The sequence below is a fragment of the Solea solea genome, chromosome 7, assembly GCF_958295425.1.
Source record: "Solea solea chromosome 7, fSolSol10.1, whole genome shotgun sequence".
NCBI lineage: Eukaryota > Metazoa > Chordata > Actinopteri > Pleuronectiformes > Soleidae > Solea > Solea solea.
Window position 1 is genome coordinate 22,428,850 of NC_081140.1, and position 23,225 is coordinate 22,452,074.

At 41.6% G+C, this 23,225-nt stretch overlaps 1 protein-coding gene across 3 annotated transcripts in view; it reads left to right on the forward strand.

The window, feature by feature from the left end:
• gab2 (GRB2-associated binding protein 2) overlaps positions 1 to 23,225 on the forward strand; it is a 42,565-nt gene that overhangs the window by 8,210 nt on the left and 11,130 nt on the right. For 2 of the 3 annotated variants that reach the window (XM_058633820.1, XM_058633821.1), the window contains exon 2: positions 11,476 to 11,776. In XM_058633820.1, the coding sequence (XP_058489803.1) occupies positions 11,476 to 11,776 (301 nt within the window). Of the gene's footprint in view, positions 1 to 11,260; positions 11,279 to 11,475; positions 11,777 to 23,225 lie in introns of those variants that run through there. The other variant, XM_058633822.1, reaches the window with a different exon arrangement.

Here is a 23,225-nt window from a genome sequence, read left to right on the forward strand (position 1 = left end):
TAGTTCTTAGTGGATGGAGTTGCCTGCTGCAGCTGAATATCACTCACCTCATTTGTTTTGAATACATATTTATTATGACAATAATTCCAGGTTATGACATTTCTGCCCTACGTGTCCCAGCATGCAGCCGTTGCAGTGGTGTGGTGGGAACATTTCTTCCTAACAACATGTTTGATGCCAGATTACTATGTACGGAGACGTTGTTTTGTTAAAATTGCAACAGATATATTGTATTTCAAAATACGCTTAAAAAAGGGGAAACGTCGTTATTCAGGTTGGGAAACGTTTGCTCGTAAATCATAGCGGCATTTGGGCTCATTCACAAACTGTTCTTGAAAGGAAATGTCATATTAAAACCACTTTATCCAGTTCATAAATGAGAATTTGAAATTGTTTTCATGGGTGAGAGCAGAATCTCTGCACTCTGTTTTTTTTTTTAAACACAGAAGTTCAACTACGGTTCACTTAATGAAGAATTGGAATTTTTTAAGTTCAGTTAAGAGCTTTTTTTTCTTAAGAATAACTTACAAAAAAAAAAAGAAAAAAGATATTCACTGCTCTTTGGCAAAGGTGGTGCTGTCACTTGGAACTTTATTTGATCTAGCTTGTTATAACCTGTAGACGCAGGTGTAGTATTATTATTCAACACAGCGCAATGTTATCATTTACTAAATATGCTGTTATAAAGGTGATGTAATGTGTTGTCTTTCCATTTCTTGCGAAACCAACGCTGCTCTTCTTGGCGATAGTTTGTGGTAGTTGGAAATTTGTTACCCAAGTGCCTCCTGCTTAAGGGCGGTTGTGGCACATGTGGTTATTGTAGTCAAACTGAAAAGCTAAGCAGCACTTACTAGTTTCCTCCATGCAGCAGTAAATCGACATTTGACTTGAGAGACGGTGGAAAAAAAACAAAAATGGGATTTTACTTCTCACTCAGCTTTGTCATGACATCTTCAAACCACTGGACAAGTAGGTCAGCTCACGAACGCACATCTTAATTATTATAAAGCCACTGAGAGCACTTGTCTCCACCAAAGCCAAACAACGCTGCACGTCACTCATGCTTTTAAAAATATAAAAATAGAATGACAAAGGAAGTTGTCTGATAATCCTTCTGCAAACTGTCGTACAAACAAATGTCTTAATATAAAGATCCATAAGTTATTTCTGGAGGAAAGGGGGGAACAAAAATGTCCAAAAACATCATGCAAAGGAAAACAGTTAAGAAAACAGATCCTTACCAACATTCAACTTAATTTTGTGTAGTTTTTAATTTTTATACAATCCTGCTGACAAACAATGAAACAATCAATCAGTTTTTCACACTATGGAACATAGGGCTGCGCAAATACATATAGATTGTAAAATTCTTAAATTCAGCTTTGTGTAGGAGTTTGTTTCCTCTGAAGGTCAAGACAGTGATGAGTCAGTTGCACTATAGTCAAAGGAACTGAAACTTCCCTCGCCTGTATAGATTTGATAAGAGTATACTCTGAATAACAAAGTAGCAAATGTATTTATGTAGGCTTCACCAAGTCACTGTGAGACCAAAGGGATGATGTTGTGGAAGATTAGAAGAGAGGGTGAGGTTTTCAAACGACACAATGCACCTTATTGGTAGGCGTCATGTACTTTCGCGTACTTAAGTTATTTAGTCCGTAAAATTCCAGGAAAGTTTGTAAAATTTGAATTAACGTTTCCTAAAAGATATTCAGTCACTGTCACAAATGAGTAAAGAAACCAGAAAGAATCGCAACATGCAGTAACTAACTTTTTATTTATTGATTCAAATTTTCATCAAGTAAAAATATTCAGGTGGTACTCGTTAGGAGTGGGAAATCCCGGGGTATCTCACGAGAGGGTACGCGATTCACTGTACCAGTAATATCACGAGACAACGATTCTGTGATCATCAATATATTGCGAGACAATCGTATAGCGATACATCACGATATCTGTCCAACTGAAGGAAAGAAAACGTCTGTGAAAAGTTAAAAAGTGCAGGATTTCTAGAGCATAAACTCTATGTATTGAACGTGGATGGAACATCTTTTAACGTAGCTTTCGTCCTCATTATCCCGCTGTAATCTCCCTCTTCTTTGGCCAGGTAACGTTCGCCCCAAGTCACTCATTTGAGCAAAGGGACTGTTTACTGTAGAGCACCTTAATTTATTAAATAAAATATCGATATTTGCCCTGACAGATCGATAATCACGTTGCACTGCACAACGGCGATATATATATCCCAAAACCGATATTTTGAGCCACCCCTGGTACACTCTCTTCCAACAGATGAATTTGATTCATGTGTCAATTCTAACGTCTCTTTACTGATTTCAAACCAGCCAGATGCGACACCAGTGGCTGTAATAATGGTGCACATGGTTGTGTGAGGAAAGTAAGCGAAGGTACCGTGTTCAGATTTTCCCTTTTGAATGTAAATGATCTCTCCTTGGTTGGCGCCACCGCGTTGTCATTGTGGTCTTATCTGCCACCGTGCATCTGAAACCACCTTGGAAGTAATCGGAGAAACCAGGCGGAGCTCACGGCGTGCCCTTCATACCCAGATGTGTACGAGTAGCAGCAGATGGCAGAGGCAGGGGGAAGTGACACAAAGAGTTCTGATTAAATATAATGCTCCCCATTAGTCACACTGTTAGTACTGACTCACGCTACACAAGCCCAGCCTTTTGCTGATACCCAGACATGGCAAGAGATTACTCATTTTCCTTATGATGGAAGTGTTCGACTGCTCATTGAGGCTCATTATATTCACTGGGAGCCTTTGAGAGGTTGTGCTTATAGGAGCCGGTGAGGATTTTGCGCATCGTTGCCCCCGTGAAGTGAATGAGTGATGACTGTGGGCTCTTGATGCAGCATCCCTTTTCATCATCGTCACACCTGTAGAACTTTAGCTTTCCATCACTGTCACATTGTGACATTGTATGCGCAGGCATATTCGCTGTAATGTGATGAATGCGTGCTCCACTTTAAAGGCGCTAAATGAAAGCTGACGTCTTGCTTACAGGAGAAGGTGAATGTGGATTTGAGGCGGCATCGCCAGTGAGTTAATGCTAGAGTCTGCCTTATCCTGATACACGTCAATTAATAAAGTTGAACACACCTCTTTTATTACTGTAATAAACACCAGCAGTTGGTTGACCTGTACCTGTCTGTCCAGCTTAATCTCACACCATGTGACCGGAGTCTTGGCAACGAGGTGTAGATGTGCACAGCTGAAGCAGAGACGAGTCAGGAGTTAGGAAGTGAGTCCCAGAAAAATCCCAAATTTACAGAGTTCCACCACAGACCACAACTTTCAGTGTTAAATGGACAGAGGTTGGACAAGATGGTTGACAGGAGGGGGGGGTCGTATAGAGCTATGTTCACATAGCTTTAGTTGTTTCTATCCTTGAGAGGACCCTGTTGGTCTCCATGGCTGTTGTTAACATACAGGACCGTAAAGGCCCGTGTGGGTCTTATCTGTGTGTTCTGTTTTGCAGCTGCTGGCCTTTCAGGGTCAGTGTTTTGACTCTTCGGAAACCTGAGCAGTTTGATTTAAACTGCAGTGGCGCTCTAATGCATCCGCTGGATTTCAGTGCCCGTAGTGTTGTACTATCAGTGGTCTCTGGTTAACGTCTTTTCATGTTTACTTCTCCACGCACAAGAATGGGGACTAAGTCGTGTCCAACCCCGGAGCATCTGGATCTCTTCAGCACTTGAAGCGGATAATAAGGCAGGATTTGCTGAAAATGCAAAATAACCACACGTTGCTGGGACATCGTTGCGCGCCTTGTTTTGTTTGTGACCGGAATTAGTGGAACAGCTCGAGAAATTTGCATTACAATCTTTGCCTGGGACAGCTGTCTGCTTAACATCTTACGCACAGCAGAGCTTGCGGAGCTCTCTGTAAACTGAAGGATGTCCAAGGAACTTCTCCGAGCTCTCTCACGTCCACTTGTAGTTTATTTTAGCTCACTGTTACATAAACAGCCGTGTTTCCCACAGATTTTGCTGCAATTTTGCTGCAGTTTATGCATTGTATATACTGTAAGGTGCTCCAGTGCAAATATTTGAAAGGTCAAGTACTGTGTGACAAATGGTGACCAAACAATATACAGTAACATTTACAGCTACATGTCTTCGCACTGTAAAACATTAAACAAATGTCACCGGCTGAGGTCTGGTTGGATTACAGATTTCGACTCAGTCGGGTCCAGACACATGCATGAGGCCTGCTCCCCTGCTCATCCTGAATGACAATCGCAGATTTATGTGAATTAAGTCCACAAAGTTAAGAGGGTTTGACACAGAAAATGGGTTCCAATGTGGCACCAGGCCAGATCTAAACTGAATAACTGTGGATATTTCGGTGCCGGAGCCATTTCATGTGTATCACCTTGTTCACTCTCTGTCCATAAACACACATACATGTTTCAATCCACCGTGTTGTAGTGCTTTAGAACTGTGGAAATGATCAGACGATCAGTATTCTTCAAATGTAACTGGACCACTTGTCCTCTCTCGCTGTACCTCCCATCTGTTCCTGGAAAGTGGGCTGACGTGTGACCCGCTATTGATCGGGACAAGATAATCAGGGCTCTGTCATCATTGTCCGTCAGTGTTTATGGGCAGTCGCTCATACGACCGTGGCACCTTTACAGCAGCTCCACCTCACCTTTTAATTCATGCATCATTCAGAGTGGATTCGCTGCTGTTCTTTTGTCGATAGTCTTCTGCAGAGATGAGATCTGGCTTTAAATCAGCCGACAGAAGGGATGAGAAGCGAAGTCACTGATGTGCGAAATATTCCTCTTTTGTTCTTCGCTATCAATGAGAAGCGAGGAAACGGCAACCACACAGGGAAGATGTAGGAGGGATGCTTTATTTTAGAGCTTAGGTTTGTCCTTATTGAGAGACATTAAGTTTTTCCTTTTTCTCTCACCATGTATGATGCTGGAACTGTTTATCTTTGGTATTGTTTTACATTTTGTCCTTGAGGTGACAATTTGATTGATGACTGTAGTTTGAATATGCTTTTTTCCCACTACCTGAATTCCTTTTTTCCCCCCAATTGTTTTATATAAACAGCTTTGCTCCTTTTAAAAAAAAAATGATATAATAAACTGATTTCCCCACTTAATAGCCTGAGGGTTCTGTGCAATAGCTTTGCTGTTCCTAAGACTGCACTTTTCAGGACAAAGGTCTCAGATTGTTCCTGGAATCTGTTGGAGACACTCGCCCAGTTTGGGGGTCACATGACCTATCTTACTGCTCCTGTCACAACTGGGACCACAGTCGCCTTTACTCCCCACATCTTCTTCAGCTCCTCTCTCAGTCCTTGCTTCTCAAGCTTCTCGTGTTCCTTCTTCTTGATGCTGCTGTGTCTTGGGCTTGCCACATCTATCACCACCTGCCCTCTTCTTAGCCACCACCAGTTTGTCCTTCTCGATCCGGAAGTCCCAAGTAGGATCTTAGCCCTGTCGTTCTCAACCCCCTTTGCAATCGTCATCCACCTTGAGGGCACCTCCGGTCCGTACTCGGCGCAGATGTTCCTGTACACTATTCCTGCCACTTACACCCTGCTGTGATGTTCTGCACTGCCCTCAGGAGCATCTTTACACAGCCTGCCTGGTGTGATAGACCATAGCATGTATTAATCTAGTGCTTACGGCCTGTTCCTGTGCGGCCATGATCAGTGCCTCCGTGCAGTCTTTCAGTTCAGCTTTCTCCAGTCATTGGTGTATTTTTCCGATATCAGCATTGATACTTCCACTTTATTAAGGCTAGAGCGTAATATGAAGGTCACAATGAGCTTGTAATTGTTGGCTGGAACTGGAAGGCAGGTTGGTTAAGTTACAGATGGGTACACCAGCCAATCATTCCAAGTGGTCTAAATGAAATAATTGGTTGTACCATCACTGTCACTAGTGCGTTGCATTGTTGGTGTGTGCGCAGTGTGTACAGCTGTGTGTTCGTTTGTTCATATTAAACACGAGACGTAGCCGAGCATTTTGAAATCGGAAGAGGTAAATCGTCCTGTCGCCGCCGCATGTGACCTTTACAAAAGCTGGTCATAGATGGGAAACCGTTGTTTGTGCAGCTGCGTGCTGTGTGTGTGTGTGTGTGTGTACTGCAGCGGCAGCAGGTAAAGCGGAGTCGGAGGCAACAAGCCACCATCTCCTCCTCCTCCCCCTCCTCCTCCTCCCTCCTGGTTTAATATGAGCACAGGTAAACAAGACTATTCTAACCCTGTGAGGTGGGTTACATACGTGTTTAGTGTTTGAATGTTTGCTCATGCACGTTTTAAAAACATGTTGACTGATGCTTATCAGCAAAGGCTGTTGACTCAGGCTATACTACTATATTATACTACACTCAACAACATGCAGTGTATTTCTCTCTTGCTGTTAAAGGCACGCCTTTGTCGATTGCTTGTATTTGGTCTTACTTGGACAGCAAGTAGTACAGTAAGTACAGTAAGCGAGTACCGTAAACTGACGCCCTGTATCTTCTGAAGTGTGGCGCGGACGGACGATCAACACATGCCGCACTATTGTGTGCGGTGTATTTCTGTCAACTGGGAGCTTTTGTGTGAATTTGTTTGTTTTCCCACATTGTCTTGCCCCGCGTGCCAGAAATAGAGCAAAGCATGTCTACTTATCGACACGCAACGAGCGAAACAAAAGGAATTGGCCAGACAAACTAGTTTTGATCCTATTTTTAGAGGCAAAAGATTGTTCCGCGCAGTTTTTGTTATGTTTTCCTCCCCAGTCGTCTGAAATAGATGTGGCTGTGTTATCCTTTGTGTCCCACCAGTCACTCTGTGTTTGTACACAGGACAAATGAGACAGTTGGAGGGAGCAATTCAACTTTTATGGGATGATTGAATAAGACTGAGGGGACTGGATGCTGCGTGGGCTTTTATAGGTTCCGATGGTCCTGCTTCCTGTTCTCTGAGCACTTCAAGTGGACAATTCAGTTGAAAATGACATTATTACTTATTGACATATTCAGACTTGCATACGTTCATGTTTTTGTTGTCTTCACTGCCTGTGAAGATGACGATTACCATTTCCTGGTTATGTGGTTAGGTTTCAGCACCGAAAGGTTTCCTGGTGAGGGCTAAAGGAAAAGATCTTGGTTTTTCCCTTATAGCATCAACATCCTCTCAAAAAAACACACACACATTGTGAAACAGGGTCGAGACACTCACGGAAGTCTTCATAACGTAAATTCCATAAAAGCACATTGTGTGCACTCCGTGGCTCTTCCTGACCTGTGTTTTTTTTCCTCTCTTTTTTTCCATTTTTATTCCAGTTAATAGTTTTTTTTTTTTTTTTTTTTGCGGAGCAGTGCCTTTCCAAAACTGAGGATGTTGCATCATGTAAACGTTGCAAAGCCCACCGAGGCAAACTGTGATCTGTGAATTTGAGCTGTACAAGTTACAACTGATGTGATTCGACGTTTGGTCTCACAGCGGTTACGTGGTCTGCTTGGCAGGCTGAGAGTTTTGTCATATTTGAGAACGGTGTCACTTTATGAATGCTGATAAGATGTGTATGAAACACGTGGCACATTCAGTTAAATGATTATTATTGACATTAACCTTTTTGTGCAATCGTGTCTGGTTAAATTTGGCTTTTATTTAATCATTTCTGTGGAAGGAGTGAAAGTTGCCTGCTGAGCACGATGAAGGAATCGCAGCACGTCAGATTTAAAACATGTCCCATGTAGTTGGGAGGATTGTTGCAGGATTAGCAAAAGTGTCTCAGGGTACTGTCCAATGGACTGTCCTGTTCAGTTTTTAACAAGGGCTTTGTGTCTACACTTCTGATCACTAATGTAGTTTAAAGCAGGGTCACGAGAGGGGGGGGGGGAGGGGGAAAGTTGGAGAGCTGGGAGAGTTCAACCCAGTTTTACAGCTTCAGCCCTCACTTCTCAGTGCTCAGACAATGATCGATGGGCTTAGACATGCTCCGCAGGACAGGCGGTGGGTGGGTTAGTTCATTTTGTTGTGTCCTCCTCCCCCATGATTTACTTCACTGGGGAAGTTTGAGGTGTGTTGAAGATGGGGAGAGCGTAAGCTGCACTTGAGATGTTCTTCCCGGGTTTTACATGCAACATTTAAGGCTAATAGAGAGCGTGGCAGAGGAGAAACCAAGTGAATATAAATTATTCTGTTCCTCAATTAGGCACCAACTGCTTTTCCAGTAGAGATACTTATTCTATTTTTAGTAGGATGCGCGAGTTGTCTTTCTTCTGTGGTAGAGAGAGAGAGAGAGAGAGAGAGCTGGTGCCGTGTAGGGTTAATATGCTGGATGCAGATGCCAGGAATAAAGCAGCCTGGGTCACGGTGACCTCGCAAAGCTGGGCACTGCTCCATGTCTCAATTAACCGATGCTCTCTCCTTCCAGAAAAGGCAATAATATTTAAATAGAGTTTGTTAGAATGATTCTCTCTGGATGGTGTAATGGCCCTAAATCAAAGAGCTTCGTGGACTTGTGAAATCAATGTAATCTGTGTGCTTGTGTCTATGGGGCAGGGAGATTGGACTGTGTGTTTTTTTTTTTTATGAAACAAGGAAGTTCACACTCCAGCGGAATCCTCTGGATGGAAACTTGAGGAGTATCACTGCTGACTTGTTTTTCAGTGTGCTCTCGCACACCCTTTACCAGTATAGAGAGCATTCACAACAACCTTCTGTAGTAAAGAAATGACCCAGGACATGGTTTTCACACAACTGCAGAGCTTGTTGTTGTTTTTCCCCCAACACAGCAGCGAGACTCCGTATCAACACCATTAAGGCTGTAGTGCCTCAAGCTTTTATCGGTGTATCACAGTCTGACAGAAAATTAAATGAAAGTCTCATACCCCACCTCCCCCCGCCCCTCCCACCGAAACCGTAGCAGCACTTCAGCTACATGCCTAAGATGAGATCAAAATCTGCACTTCCTGGAAAAAAACTGAAATTGTGTTGCAGCCTCATATTTGCTGCGTTGAAGGAGAAGCAAACAAAGCTGCCTATATGAAAAGATCATACAGAGTGTATGATTTCTTTATTTTTACAGATTTAACATTTAACAGCAACTAAGGTACTATAAATGAAATACAAGGTGCTTAATCTGTTGTATGTTTTGTTTGGTTTTTTCCAAAATGAATGTTTTGTTTTTGTGCACAGAAACATGTGTGAGAGACAGGAAGCACCCAGTTTACTGCACCTGCAGCTAACAACAACAACAACAACAGCTCTCATGCATACTTTGTTACCCAGAATTCAACACGTAACTTTATTTGGCAAATAACAAACTGAATTCACCTTTTTATACCGAAAATTTGAGCCGGCTCACTGGGCTCCCTCTCTGAGATTAATTCAACCACTAAAACTAATTTTTCTGTTCAGGAATGCAAGTAAATAACTTTAATTTGACATCGTAATCAATACATAATCATGTACTTTTTGAGTTATTTTTTGGTTTTCTTTGTAAAACAGTGAATTTAAACATGGATCATGGATACCAATAATAACAATGTGTCTGTTAAAGAGCTTCTACATCTCATAAATTTGTGAAGCACGTGACTTCACAGCCAATGTGAGCGATAACAGGTTTTCTCGCAGAAGTTTTAAGTGTCAAACTTAATCCCTTTACCTGTCAGCTGCCTCCAGTGCAACAAATCAGCACCATTGTTTACTACTGATTTTAGTACTATGGCTTTTTGTCTCCCAAAGTTAGTTAATCAGCCAGCCCTTGCCTGACAGGCCGGACTTTCTGCATTTATTTGTGCAGTTAAGGGATTAGAAAAGCAATTGGAGACAAATACACTTTACATTTCTTTATCATATGCCCATATGACAAAGTCACACACCGACGACTGATGCTCCTTGTGAGCAACATGTACAGCTGCAGCTGCAGAGAAAAACAAATAGCACCTGATACATGAGAAACCTGTATTTGCACGATTCAAGATCCAGATTTGTTTCCTCTCCCTGCAGTGAGAGAAACGCTAGTGTTGACACACAAAAACACCACAACAAGAGCAGAATGTGTTCAAAGTTTGTTAATTTGGAGTAATACCAGAAAAGATCAGACTAATTGCTGAATAAAGCCAGACTGTTGCACTGACTGCTCTTCTAGCTCGATTACTTTTTGTGCTGAATTGGAATTTGGTTTCTCTGCCATTTTATGGTATTTCGATTAAGTAAAAAAAACATATTTTTGGAGATTCCTTTGACACGACAATTATACACCTTCTTTGTTCATCTTAGTCATCGTTTCTTTTTATTTATGTACGTTTTTTTACGTGTCATGTTCTTTCTTTTTTTGATGATCGATGTTTTTCAGTGTCCTTGACTGGTTTTAAAGTTTTTGTTACATAAACAGACCCAATCATTTCACCTAGTCTCTGATGCGTTGCTTACACAGCGTTAATAATTTCAGTAAATAAAAAAAGTAGAAAACCATTTATATAAAGTCACACAAGCTGTTACCTTCATCTTTTAGTGTCACAGATAGCTACAGTATATACAGTTAAATATGCTTTTCATACTTCCAGTGCATATTTATAGTGACACCTCTGGAAAGTATACTGTAGATGTTTATGCATGTATATGTCCTTTTTGGAGGGCTTGCAGCAGTGTATGTCGTGATATGGAGGGAGAGTAGGGGCCTGCAGGATCCTATGTGTCAGCAGCCTGCATGTGAGAGACATTGCCTGGCGGAAGTGCATCACTGGCAGATGTCCAAAGCACAACCTCATCCCCCCACCTCCCCTTTCCCTGACTCCCTCTTTCCCTTCCTGGTCTGTCTTCCTCTTTTGTTTCTGAGCACAGAGAACACAGCGTCCCTTTAAGACGGCCACAGGCAAAATGTATGGAGGTGTTGCAATCAAGGCCACTGTTCTTTCTCTGCGCGACAAAGCTGTCACTGGTGTAAAAATCACAAGAGCCACATTGTACTTTTCCCCCCCTTTTTCTGCATCCCAACTCCTCACTCACTGTTTATTTACGATCCTCCAGTGACACACTCAGTCATGTGCAGATGTAGTGTGATATTGGCCGGAGCAGATTAATGGGAGGTGGGAGGAGCCTGCAGTCTTGTTGTGATAGAGGAGCTACGGTATATGCTTCTTTCTGTCAGCACATGAAGGGATGTCAGCACAGGAAATACGTTGGGAGAGAACAAACACCTGCTGCCTCTGTGCTGCCACAGTCTCTGACACACACACACCGACCACACACAACCGCATAATGCATGCCTTAAACCAGTGACCTGTTCAGGTTAGCAGACGCCTCAGAATTCTGATCAACAGTTAACACTCCAACTGAAGTCCAGCTGTTTTTAAGAAGTCAAGCTGAAGCTGTAACAAGTGTTTTCAAATGTTGTGGCTTTCTCTATCATTATATCTCAAATTTGACTGCACTGGCTCACAGCACCATTGTCCTTTCCTTACCTTTCTATTCCTCTGACTTCACAGGCGTGGAAGAAGCGCTGGTTCATACTCCGTAGCGGCCGCATGAGCGGCGACCCCGACGTTCTTGAGTACTACAAGAATGACCACTCCAAGAAACCCATCCGGGTCATCGACCTGCACTGCTGCGAGCAGGTGGACGCCGGCCTGACCTTCAAGAGAAAAGAGTTCCAGGACAGCTTTGTGTTTGACATCAAGACCTCGGACAGAACATTTTACCTTGTGGCTGAGACGGAGGACGAGATGAACAAGTGGGTCCGCTCCATCTGCCAGCTGTGTGGGTTCAACCAGTCGGATGACAACCACGGTAGGGAAGCCTGACCTGACCTATCACTCTGTTTCTGATTCTTTCTTCTCTAACTCTGCTTTACACTGACCCATGTTAGTAGTTAGTGGCCAATTATACTGTTGTATCTTTATAAGGAATCATAACGCATCATGGTTACTCAATTAATTGAACAATAAATCAACAGAAAATGATGGCAATAACACATTTAATGAACAATTAAGTAGTTGATTGATCAGTTACTAAAGTATGTGAATCGCCAACTGTTCTGATAAATGATTGATCATATTTTTAAGTAAAACAATTTTTCAGCTTCTTAGATGTAAATATTTTCAGTCTTTTTTGCGCCAAAGGATAAAGACCTCATAAAAACTGAGTATTTGTGTCGTATGATGGCTCAAACAACTACTCGATCCTTAATCCTTAGAAAATAATCATCAGATTAATCAGTTATGAAATTGTTAGTTGCGAAAGGACAGATAACACATCGTTTGTACAAAACAAAGTACGACACAATCGCACTTTTCTGTGACTCCCACGTTGCTTTCTCAAGTTGTTTTTACACAGCTTACATTTTAGCTTTCACACAAAAAACAAATGAGCAGCAGACTTCTGACCACATGATATGATATCACCTGAGATCAGGGTTGTTGTTGTTTTTTTAAGCATCTTTTTTACATGAAAGTAAACATTTCTGGACACAGTGTCTCAGAGTTAAATGATTTTTATCTAAAGTGAAATTGTTAAAGAGGGGACTTTTTGTCGCCTCTTGAAATCTGATAAGGATAAGGTTTGTGTTTTCTTGCAGCTTTATTTTAGATCCCATCTGTATGAGATTGGCTTTTTTTTTTTCCCTGTCTGTGATTAATAAGAGTGACGTCACCAGCGGCAGCTCCATAAAACACGTTGGGTGAAAGCACCACTTCAGCCCAGACACGCTTACCACAACGTTTTTTTTAATGCCATAACGTAAAATTGCTTCTGTCTGGAACGGTAGAGCTGCCCTTTCACCTTCAAGTCATAATTTCTTTTAATGACCAAAAACAGTTCTCTACATATAAACCTACGACTGCGGAACGACGACAAAAGACTCATGTTTCCTCAAAGCTGAATGGAGTCCTGAATGAGTGAATTCAATATTCATGGTAATATTGTTATTGGAGCATGATTGATTTAATGGATGGTCATTAAAAACCAATGACCAAAAATGTCATTATTGTTTTATTAGAATTTTACAGAATTAAGAAGATGATTCAATTTAATTGAATTCAAACTCAATTATGGACTCAAATAATACAATATGTAAAATTCTGTAAAAGCACAAAGGCACAAACGGTTACATTTCAAAGAGGTATATACATATAAATGATCAAGTCATTGTTGTAGTTATATAATACAAAATAACCATTATTTTTTATTTTAGAAAAGTATATGTATTAATATTAGACTGGATTTAACTTTCATATATGAGGTTATATATGTGTTTTGTTGTAAAGTAGCCCATTGGATAAGAGGGAAAAACATCCTCAAACTTAACTAAAGCCAGTCCAGTTGCCGACATCTATCGACTGCAGCTATCCAGTTTGACATCAGAGCTTGTAAAAGCTCCTCCTTGTTGTTCTCATAATGTGCTTATCATGCTATTGTTTTTTCCCTCCATCTGGCAGCTGGCGAACGTTAATCTCTGTCCACATGGTTGATCATCTGTAACATGAAGTATATCCAAGTGTGGAATACATATGACAACAGAAACAGCTGTGGAGAGGGCAGTAAATGTAATAATGGCCACATCGTGAGGGGAATCCCCTATGTCCAAGTTCAGTAATTAGCAAAAGGTCTTCTCAGGAATCCCAGTGTGTGCGTGTGTGTTGACTGGAGCCAGCAGGGTGTGGCTAGTAGGAGTCTATGCTGGGGGAGTGAGAGAGAGAGTTTATGTCATGACAGCTGCATTAGTGATGGTGGTCCCTTTAGTGTAAACACCACATCAGGCCTAATCGGTCATCAAACTGCTGCGTTTTCACCGCCGAAATGTCAAGTCGTTTCTGAGAAGCTGTATCAGTGACTATGAACTCTCTGTGGCCGTACAAATGCAATCTCCTCGCTCTATTTTCGGAGCGAAAAACTGCGAGTCCAACTGTAAAGTCAAAGGATTTTTGCCTCTTCATTGCAAAGTTGGAAAAAAAAATTCCCTCCGCATCCCATTTGTGCCCGGGGGGCTGTAATTTTCTGAGAAACGCTGGAAATTACAGCCCCCTGGCACAAACTGACTCAATTTGACTAGCAATGGACTCAAGTGTTATAAAACCAAAACTAACACATTCATCAACTGACTGAATGCCCTACACAGTCATGAAAATGGGACTCTTTTTTTTTTTTTTTTTTTTTTTAGGACTCTTATTAGAAACAAACCTTCAATATTTAATAATGTTGAGCAGTTGTTGTAGTTTTAAATTTCCCCCATGTGAAGGTTTCGATTGTGATCTAAACATCCCATAGAACAAATTGTACACATGTTGTTTTTTGGCCATAAGGCCATAGTGTGGTGAGTTTCTTCTGTCACGTTCATTTCCTCCTGATGTTACATCAGTTTTCTACTTTATCTTCAACATCAGTGTGACACCAACACACGAAAACAGTAACTATAACCAGTTAATGCCAAACACTAACCACAATCACAATTCAAATCTAAGCTCTAAAGATCCTCAGATAGGACCAGGTTTTGGTTACTGGTCCTGACAACTATAGTGTTTATGCTGGAAAAGATCACACGCACTGGACGCCAGGCCCGTCAAAACCTGATGGTACAGGCTCGGTACAGTCACACACACACACCATACATTTTTAAAGAAGTAGCACACACCTATCTTAGAAAGAATCAATGGTATGTGCCCGTCCTGCCAAAATAACTTTCCATGACAAACAATTCCAAGAAACCCACTGTTGACTTTACTCTTTCTGTACACAGATCTCGCCTTCGATTCCCTGAAATAGCTCCTTGTCTAACATGAGCATCTTGATGTCAGTGTGACGATGTCAGTAATAACATTCTGTGAAATGCCCCGCGTCACTTGTGCTTCATATGTATTAGCCTGCTTATCTGATGCTGCCTGTTTCATGGTGCACTTGTTTGTCTTTGTTCACACTTCAGCTGAGCAGGAACTAACACATCAGTATTTACTGTCTAGAAAAGATGATCAACAAATCAAGTGACTGATTAATCGTAACAGGGCTGTGTGTGTGTGTGTGTGTGTGTTGCCCTAAAGGAATGTGTCATAGCAGGATGTGTTTTTAATGGAAAACAGAAAAGCGTCATGGTCACCGCAGCCATGAGGAGTTAAGTGAGGTGGCGCGAGCGAGTTTGCTACGGGCAAAAGGACTTACATCACTGCCCCAAATTAAAGGAATGTTTCATCGATTTGCATTTAGCTTTGTATTACTAGAATAGGGGTAGTATTTTTGAAAATGTGTGCTTCCCACCTCAGTTTCCCCTGAGTTGAGAAATATCTTCATTCTTTTCTTTGTTGACCCATGGTTCCCAACCTGGGGTCCAAGCCCCCCGTAGGTGGGCTCCAGAGATCACATGTGGGGGGGCGCAGAGCTTTGACTGCTCTGAGTTTGAGGTTAATATAATCTATTTGTGCGTCCCAATCAGACACTCGACTCCCTTTTTTGTGTGCGTGCCCTAGACAGGGGTTTGGGTCGGGGGGGCCTGGTTTGTCCTGGACACAAGCAAGGGGGGCTTCAAGGAAAAAAGGTTGGGAACCACTGCAGTGTGGACTAACATACTCAACTGTTTTCTGGGGGGGAGGTCTCTCAGCTTTGGGCCCCAAGCAATTACCTGCTTCTTCTACCCTGTTGCAATGACCCTGTTCAAAGACTAAATGTCAACGATAAGGTGTACTGATGCCAACCTTGATATCAGTGTGAATGTAGTAAAGGAAATTGTACATGAGTCGAGTTTTGACACAACCTGATGATTTCTTGCGTGATTCTTGTTGTGTTCCTCCCATGGCATCTCTGATCTCGATCTCTGCGCCCATGAACGCCTGTGGCGCCAAAACCGCTGTTTCACACCAGATTTAACTCGCAGCGCCTTTATCGGCGGGATCTTGCATCTGTGGGATTTGTAATAGTACTCCTGATTAAGCGTCTCAGACGTACGTGTGATAATACGGAGCCAGCATGTTTTTTGGGGAAAAGTGTTCACAAACCCCTTTTAGCAGCGACGATACTGTATGTTGTGGGTTTTGCCTCCGGGCTGAGAACTGCCCATCTGAGCCAGTGTGTCACCAAACGCATGACGCAAACCAACAAACAGAAGAAGCACAAGTGCCATATTATACAGAGTAGATATCATAGACAACGCAGACAAAGGGTGTTATCGTGCTAGTGTGAAGACTAAAATGTTTGTGTGTTTGTGTTTGTTAGAGAATTGTGCTGAGACACTTAAGGTCATAGGTCATATCGGTGTCTTGATCTTCTCCTTGAACTTTTTTTTTTTATCCAACTTTTTTCAGTCAGAGTTCACTTCTGCTGAAAGTACTGGGCGGTTTCTGGGAACTGTGAGTTAAGCTTGCTAAATGCAACACATGACAGTTCAGTTACACAAGTTACACAACTTCCAACACACTTTGTTTCACCCACACAAAGCGTCATCCCTATCCCTGACCTCAGGCTTACTTTAAAACATGTCTTCACCTTAAAATGTGGTCATTTACAATATGGGGACTTGTTTTTTCGCCCCCATAAGGTAAACAGGTGTAGGTGCATACACACACACCTGTATTGAGACTGAGACTGATGTATTTGTGCTCATGCGTTTCTTGTAGATTAGCATTTTCATTTAAAGGAATACTTCACCGATCTAGAATGGTGTAGTATTTTGGAAAAATTGTGCTTCCAAACCTCGAGAAATAGCTTCATTCCTTTTTTTGTTACGTGCCCACCAGTTGGTCCGAGTTTGCTTATATATCAGTTATCAGTATATATTTATATATATGTATATATATATAAACGTATATATATATATATACATATACATATATATAAATATGTATATATACACATATATGTATATATAGATATATATATCTATATATGTATATATATATACATATGTGTGTATATATGTATATTTGTATATATACGTGTGTGTATATATATATATGTCCAAATTATTTCCTAATAAAATTGCCACTTGTGAGCTAAAATAATCCATATGCTGCCACTGAATATGGATATTTTAATCTTAAAAATATAGAGCTTCAAAGAGATTTTCTCTTCATTTTCACTCACCAGCAGTGTCACTACAGTAACAGTACATCACAACTCTTACTGACTGCGTATCACAGCTACAAACAGAAGTTAAATGTCTGAATGGGGGTTTCGACGAATGTGATAATTGCAGACAGCGGTGAGAAGAATGTAACTCCTCCGAATCATTTGTGCCATTTAATGAGTATTTTAGTTTTCTCCAGTCTGACACGTCCTGTGATGTATCGTTTCATGGTTGTCTTGCTATGTATCAATTATAACTGGATTGTCACGAGCCATGTGTTGCTTATCGTAACGTGAGTGTGTGTGTGTGTGTGTGTGTGTGTGTGTGTGTGTGTGAATTCCTCCCCGATTTCCAAACGATTAAATTAAAGGACACTTTGACTTACAGGCATGTTGTGTTTTAAATAAATCCAAACGCTCTCATTGCCTCTCCCGCTTTGCTGCATGCAGATACATGCCGCTGCCATCTCCCCTCCCAAACTGCCCTTTGTTGGCATTGATTTTTGTTAAAATAATGAGGCTCCATGGCACTGGAAGGTCAGGTTTCTGCTGCAACAGAGCTGTCTGGCGATGCTTCGCTGCTGCTGTTGCTGCCACTGCATCCCATTATACCACACTGGCATCTGAAGGATCGCTGGAAACCAGAGATTTAAAAGAATGCACTCGGTGCACCCACCATCAGAATCATCAAAGAGGAGGGCTGAGGTTTTTCAGTCAGAATTTAGACCATGGAGTGAGTGTGTGTCGCGCTAAATTATGCACTTAGACGGACTGAGGCTGTGGTTGCCACTCCCTGAATTTTGAGTATTGATGCAGCACCTTACACATGCATGTATCATGTTTGTGTGGCCCCCTCACAACAACAGTCTGTTGGTGGGTGTTGGCTCTGTTGTTATCAGACACTGATGGCTGGGTGTGTGGCGTGTGTCTGCACCCGGGGAGACCCACCCCCCTCCGAGCACAATCTAATGAATGGAACATCATCTCGTCAATCATGTGCTTTGTTTTGTTCTCTCTCTCTCTCTCTCGCTCTCTCTTGTCTGTTTGAACTCAGAGACATGGATCATCTGGAATAAGGGATGAGGTTTTTACCCATCAGCACTCCTTTTTGTGGCCTTTTTTTGTTCCATCATTTGTTTTGCAGCATGGCATTTTTTTTTCTGCTGTGCCTTTTCCCTTGGAAGCAATTCAGTGTTGTTCTTCAATGCAGCTACTAAATCAGCGTTTTCCAGCAGCAGGAGTTTTAAATAAGAGCTTGCATTTATTCAAATAAAGTCTTCTCACATTAAACTGCAGCTGGGAAGCCAGATTGATAACTTGATAACTACAACTGCACATCTCGGCACGCCTTTAAACTTATCTAAGTGGAATTCATCAGCTTCACGGTGACCGTGCTCTTTCCGTCTGTGAAAATAATAAAAATGTGCATATCCACTCGAAACATCCTCATCTGCCAGTGCTTACCAAAGACAGGGAGAGATTTGTGCTCAGTCTGTCCGCACTTGCCAACAATGATTAAAGAGGAACTTACTTGAGAGATAGTAAAGCTGTGGTCAGTGTTTGTCTTTGTTTTTTTTCCTCCTCAGCAGTGGCCGTGCTTGAGAAATGTCAGTTAAACTATGACTCAAACTGGCAACACATAAACCTCCCCTGACTAGACAAGAATTTACATAATGTTATGAAACCTCTTTCTTTCTTTCTTTCTTTCTTTCTTTTCTTTTTTGAAGAGTTTGATAAACATGTAAGAACATGCTGTAAAAGTAAAATTACTGTATGTACTTTTCAGGCATTCTGTTTTCCACATTATTGTAAAAGTGGTATCACGAAAGCATCTCGACAGAATTCGTTGTTTTTGGCACCAATGTTCACTTGGACTCGCAGATAACTCTTATGATTTAGTTGACCAAAGGTCATCAGTCAGTACGACCATATAAAGCATGTTTTTGGCCTCTTGAAAATAGAATTTCTTTAACAAAAAAAAAATAAAGGTTAAGACATACAACCAGGGGGTGGGAAACCTAGTTACTCTTTAGGATGGCATCAACCCGATTCTTTAAATGATGATGAGGTTTAATCTTTAAGTGAAACATTGTGTCACATGGACACAACTACAGCTGAAACAATGAATCGATTAACCTATTATTAATCGATTACTGAATTAATTGAAAACGGTTTGAAGCTTTTTTCATGATTAAAACAAGATTTCCGATTGTTTAAGCTTCTTAAATGCGAGTATTTTCCTCATTTCTTTGCTCTGGATAACAAAGAGATCATTAAAAGTGAATAATTTTGGTTTGTGGACAAACAAATGATCAATTTCAATTCTCTTTTGTGAGTTGCTTATGAAAAAAAAGATTTGATGGGACAGTTTAAACTTGTTGAGTCTCATCTGGAGGCTTTTTGCGATCACAGCTTTCTGAGAGGGGGAACAAGTCTAGTTCTCTCTCAGATCTCTTGATTTACATTATGCTAAAAAGGTTAGAATTGAATTATGATTGATCAATAATTGGCAAATATGTGTTGCATACCCCAGCTTTAAGTGGGTTTCTATGGTAGACTACATATTTCACCATTTGAACTGTGGCTTAACCAGCTTTGTTAACTGATGACCAGGCTGCAGACAAACCGTTTAGTCCAGAATCAAAGAAGAAACACACGAGTGTGACATTTATCGTCATCTCTGTGTTTCTAAATGAGTTCCGTTCCCCTTTTTTTTTTTTTTTTTTTTTTTTATATATAACTCACCATATTGTCTGAGCAATTCATCCTTTTATTTTTGGCCTGGGTGCTCCCAATGTCCTCCCAAACGGTTTCACAGCTGGAGTCGGCTCTTCTTCAACATGCAGCAAGGAGGTTGTGGCATTAAAAAAGGAGCATGTGTTAGTTATTTATGTATTTATTTTTTAGACCCTGAGCCTGACCGATCAGTCCTGGGTTTTTGAAGGCAAGTTAAGGTGGAAAAGTGGTCAAGGGGTGGTGCTCACATGACGCCGTGGTGTGAAACTAACGCACAATCAGATACAATCTGTCAATCTCGTGTGTCCAATCTGCCTAATAATCATCTGAGCTGTTTTTTCTTTAGAGGATGAAACAGCCATGTCATCTTTGTTCACTTCAGCACAGCGAGGATGCCATTTTCCTCTCTTCCTGCGAAGCGTCAGTACTAACAGCTCTCCTCATTGCCTCTTTAACCCACCCCGGCTCCAGCTACCATCTCCTCTATCCAGTAATGTCACTGAGTGAGAGCTCCCAACCCCCTCTTACCACACATGCAAATGGACTCCACTATGTGGCCTCCTGGGACACACTGTTGCTTTAAAGAGCCACTGCCCCAGCAGATGCATGGAGGAAAACAAATAATGCATGTGTATACTTAAAGCTTTAGCGGGGAGGGTCGTTGGAAAGATAGTTTGTTTGTTGAGTGTCATCCCCAGGTCGTTTAATAACAACATTTAATGTTAAAAGCTCTCTGTCTTGAGCCCCTCCCAACTGTTGAGCGTTGATATATGCACACACTTAATGTGACAGATTACCTGGGTGGGAATGAGCAAACCTGATACTAATACCTAATTCCCTCTGTGTTAAAAAAAAACCTGTGTAATTCCAGGTTCAAATGTTTGTTTGTATGCCAGTGGGAATGTGTTTAATTCAATCAATCTTGGGTCAAATGACTCTGGGATACACACGTGTTTTTATCAGCTTGGGCTTTGATCGACGTCAGTGGGAACGTTCGCCTTTGTCTGCTCTGTGTTTGCCAGTGACGTTAACGCTAGGATGCATATTTATCTTCCTAAAGCCTTAAGGAAAAATGCAAAATAGTAGTTTTTTCATCCTCTGATTCATTTTGTATCCAGCACATCCATGACGTCACAATTCACGCACATTACCCAAGGATTTCTTTGTGTGAAAGAGGCATCATGTCCTCAGAATCAAGGGATGAGATATCGGATAGGAAAATTGTTTATTTTCCAACTCTCTTTGTGTTTCTTTGTTTGTTTATAGGTTGTTTTGCAGCACAGTCAGTTGTAGAATAATGTAGAAGAGCAGCTAAAAGGCCAAATGCATTTTTTTAGTTATCTGAGTTCTTTGTTAGACGGTCTAATTATCCTTTTTAAACTCTCATTACTCATCTTCTGCCGCTTTATCCTCCACATGAGGGTCGGAGGACGGCGCTGGTGCCAACCCCAGCTGACATGGGGGCGGAGACGGGGTACAATCTGGACAGGTCGCCAGTCTATCACAGGTTCACATAGAGATAAAAAACCATTAACTCTCACACCTACAGTATGGTCAATTGAGTGTCCAACATGTTTTTAACCGTGGGAGGAAACTGAAGAACCTGGAGAAAACCCCCATTCTTTTTTCACCTTTTTTAATCCTATATACGGGCTCCTGTATCACCTGAATATCCCCCACAGGGATCAATAAAAGATCTTAATCTTAAAGAGTGCCCTCTCTATCTGTTGACTTCCCTGTGATTAGTCTCCAGTCATGCTCGAGATGGCCATAGAGTTCAGAGGAGGTGCAGAAGTCTTTTTCGCTCTCAGATCACGTTGTGCTGAAAGGTTATACGTAGAATTATCGATCCATAGTGCCAAAAATATGCTTGCATATACCCCCATCTTTAATATCCTCCCTGTGTACCTTCGCGGTGCTTTATTCAGGTTGCACAGGTAGATACTAGATGCCCTTTTTCAAGGTCAAAGCTGTTGGCCCTGCGGGGGATCAAACCTTTACGTCATAAGATGACCTCATGCAGAGCCTTGACTTATCACAGGTTAATTTGCAGAGTAGCCATGTCAGCTCAGAGGCAATATTTTTAAAGCACAATCTCTTATGAAACCATTAAGGAAATTGCTTCTTCATTTTTTTTCTTCTCCCTTTCTTTTACTCAAATTGAAGTCAGGTGGACTGCGTTAGTTGATTATCTTTGATGTAATATTTTAGGGGACAATTGCAACCGCGATGAAAGGCACGCAACAAAAGAATGTTTGCTGTTTGCTCCACGTGTCCATTAGACATGCTTTCGATTCAATAGGTCAGGTTTTTTTTTCTATTTTTATATCTCATTTCAGATTAGATTATCATATGTCCTCGTCTAATTCTGGCCAGGCTGAGAGGAAATGAGCATCCCACAAAGAAGTTCTTGTTCTTTAGTGATTCGGTCGGTTTCTAATTTAAGCCTCAGCAGCCAGCTTCTATTAGATTATGGTCACAGAGCAGATGAGACAGTAGGTGATGTATTACGGGGCATAATTGGAAGATTGCTCATGAACTTAGGGGCTCTTTGACCCAGAAAAGCCATATGTCGTTCACCAGCCAGAGAGGTCTTTTAATGCATTGCTGGTCTGATGTTTGTTTTGAGCTGAAGAATGTCGTGGGAAGAACTCTGTCTCTTTTAAGCGCCGCATTTGATGTCAAGGTTTTAGATCAATTGTGAGTGACTGGGGAAAAAACTGGGAAAAAAATGTAACAATTAAAATACATTTTCTCGTTGTATCACCGTTAACTATATGATAGATAAATAATTCAATCTCACCACCGCCTTATATCAAGTGTCACGGCGCATTAGCAGTGGATTCGCTGGTTTTATTTTCTGCTCTTTCCTCCTTGTTGTGGTTGCACCCACTGGTGACATATATCATCAGACCCATTAGTGTCAGTGATGAGCCATGCAGGCTCTTCCATCAGCAGGCCAGGCCAGTCGTCTTTCATCCCGTACAGCGACATGTCATAAGCAGTAGTTCATCAGAAAATTGTTTACAGCACACCGGAATAAAAACCGTGCACACGTACGTACACACATAATGATTAATGATTCAAATGAACACGATTGTGTTTTTAGCCTTTTTCTTTTTTCAACTCATGAGGTGCTTCAGCTTGTGTGCTTTCCCATATGTGCACGCTGGCATAGTGGAGGAACTGACGTCCTGCGATGAATCAATATATCTACCCATGCTCGTGGGCCCAGTACTCACCACACACAGTGGATGAAAGCTTTTACAAAGCTTTTTGTGGAGAAATGAGATGATGCCTAAACAGCCTAGGGAGAGTGGAATCACTCAGAACAATAGTGTAATTGAGGATCACTGGGGCGGGGTGGATGGTGGGTGTTCTCCCCTGCCTGTGTGGCTTTTGGCCTGGGCATCTCACTGATGTCCACTGGCCTGAAGACCCCACAGCAAAGGCCCTA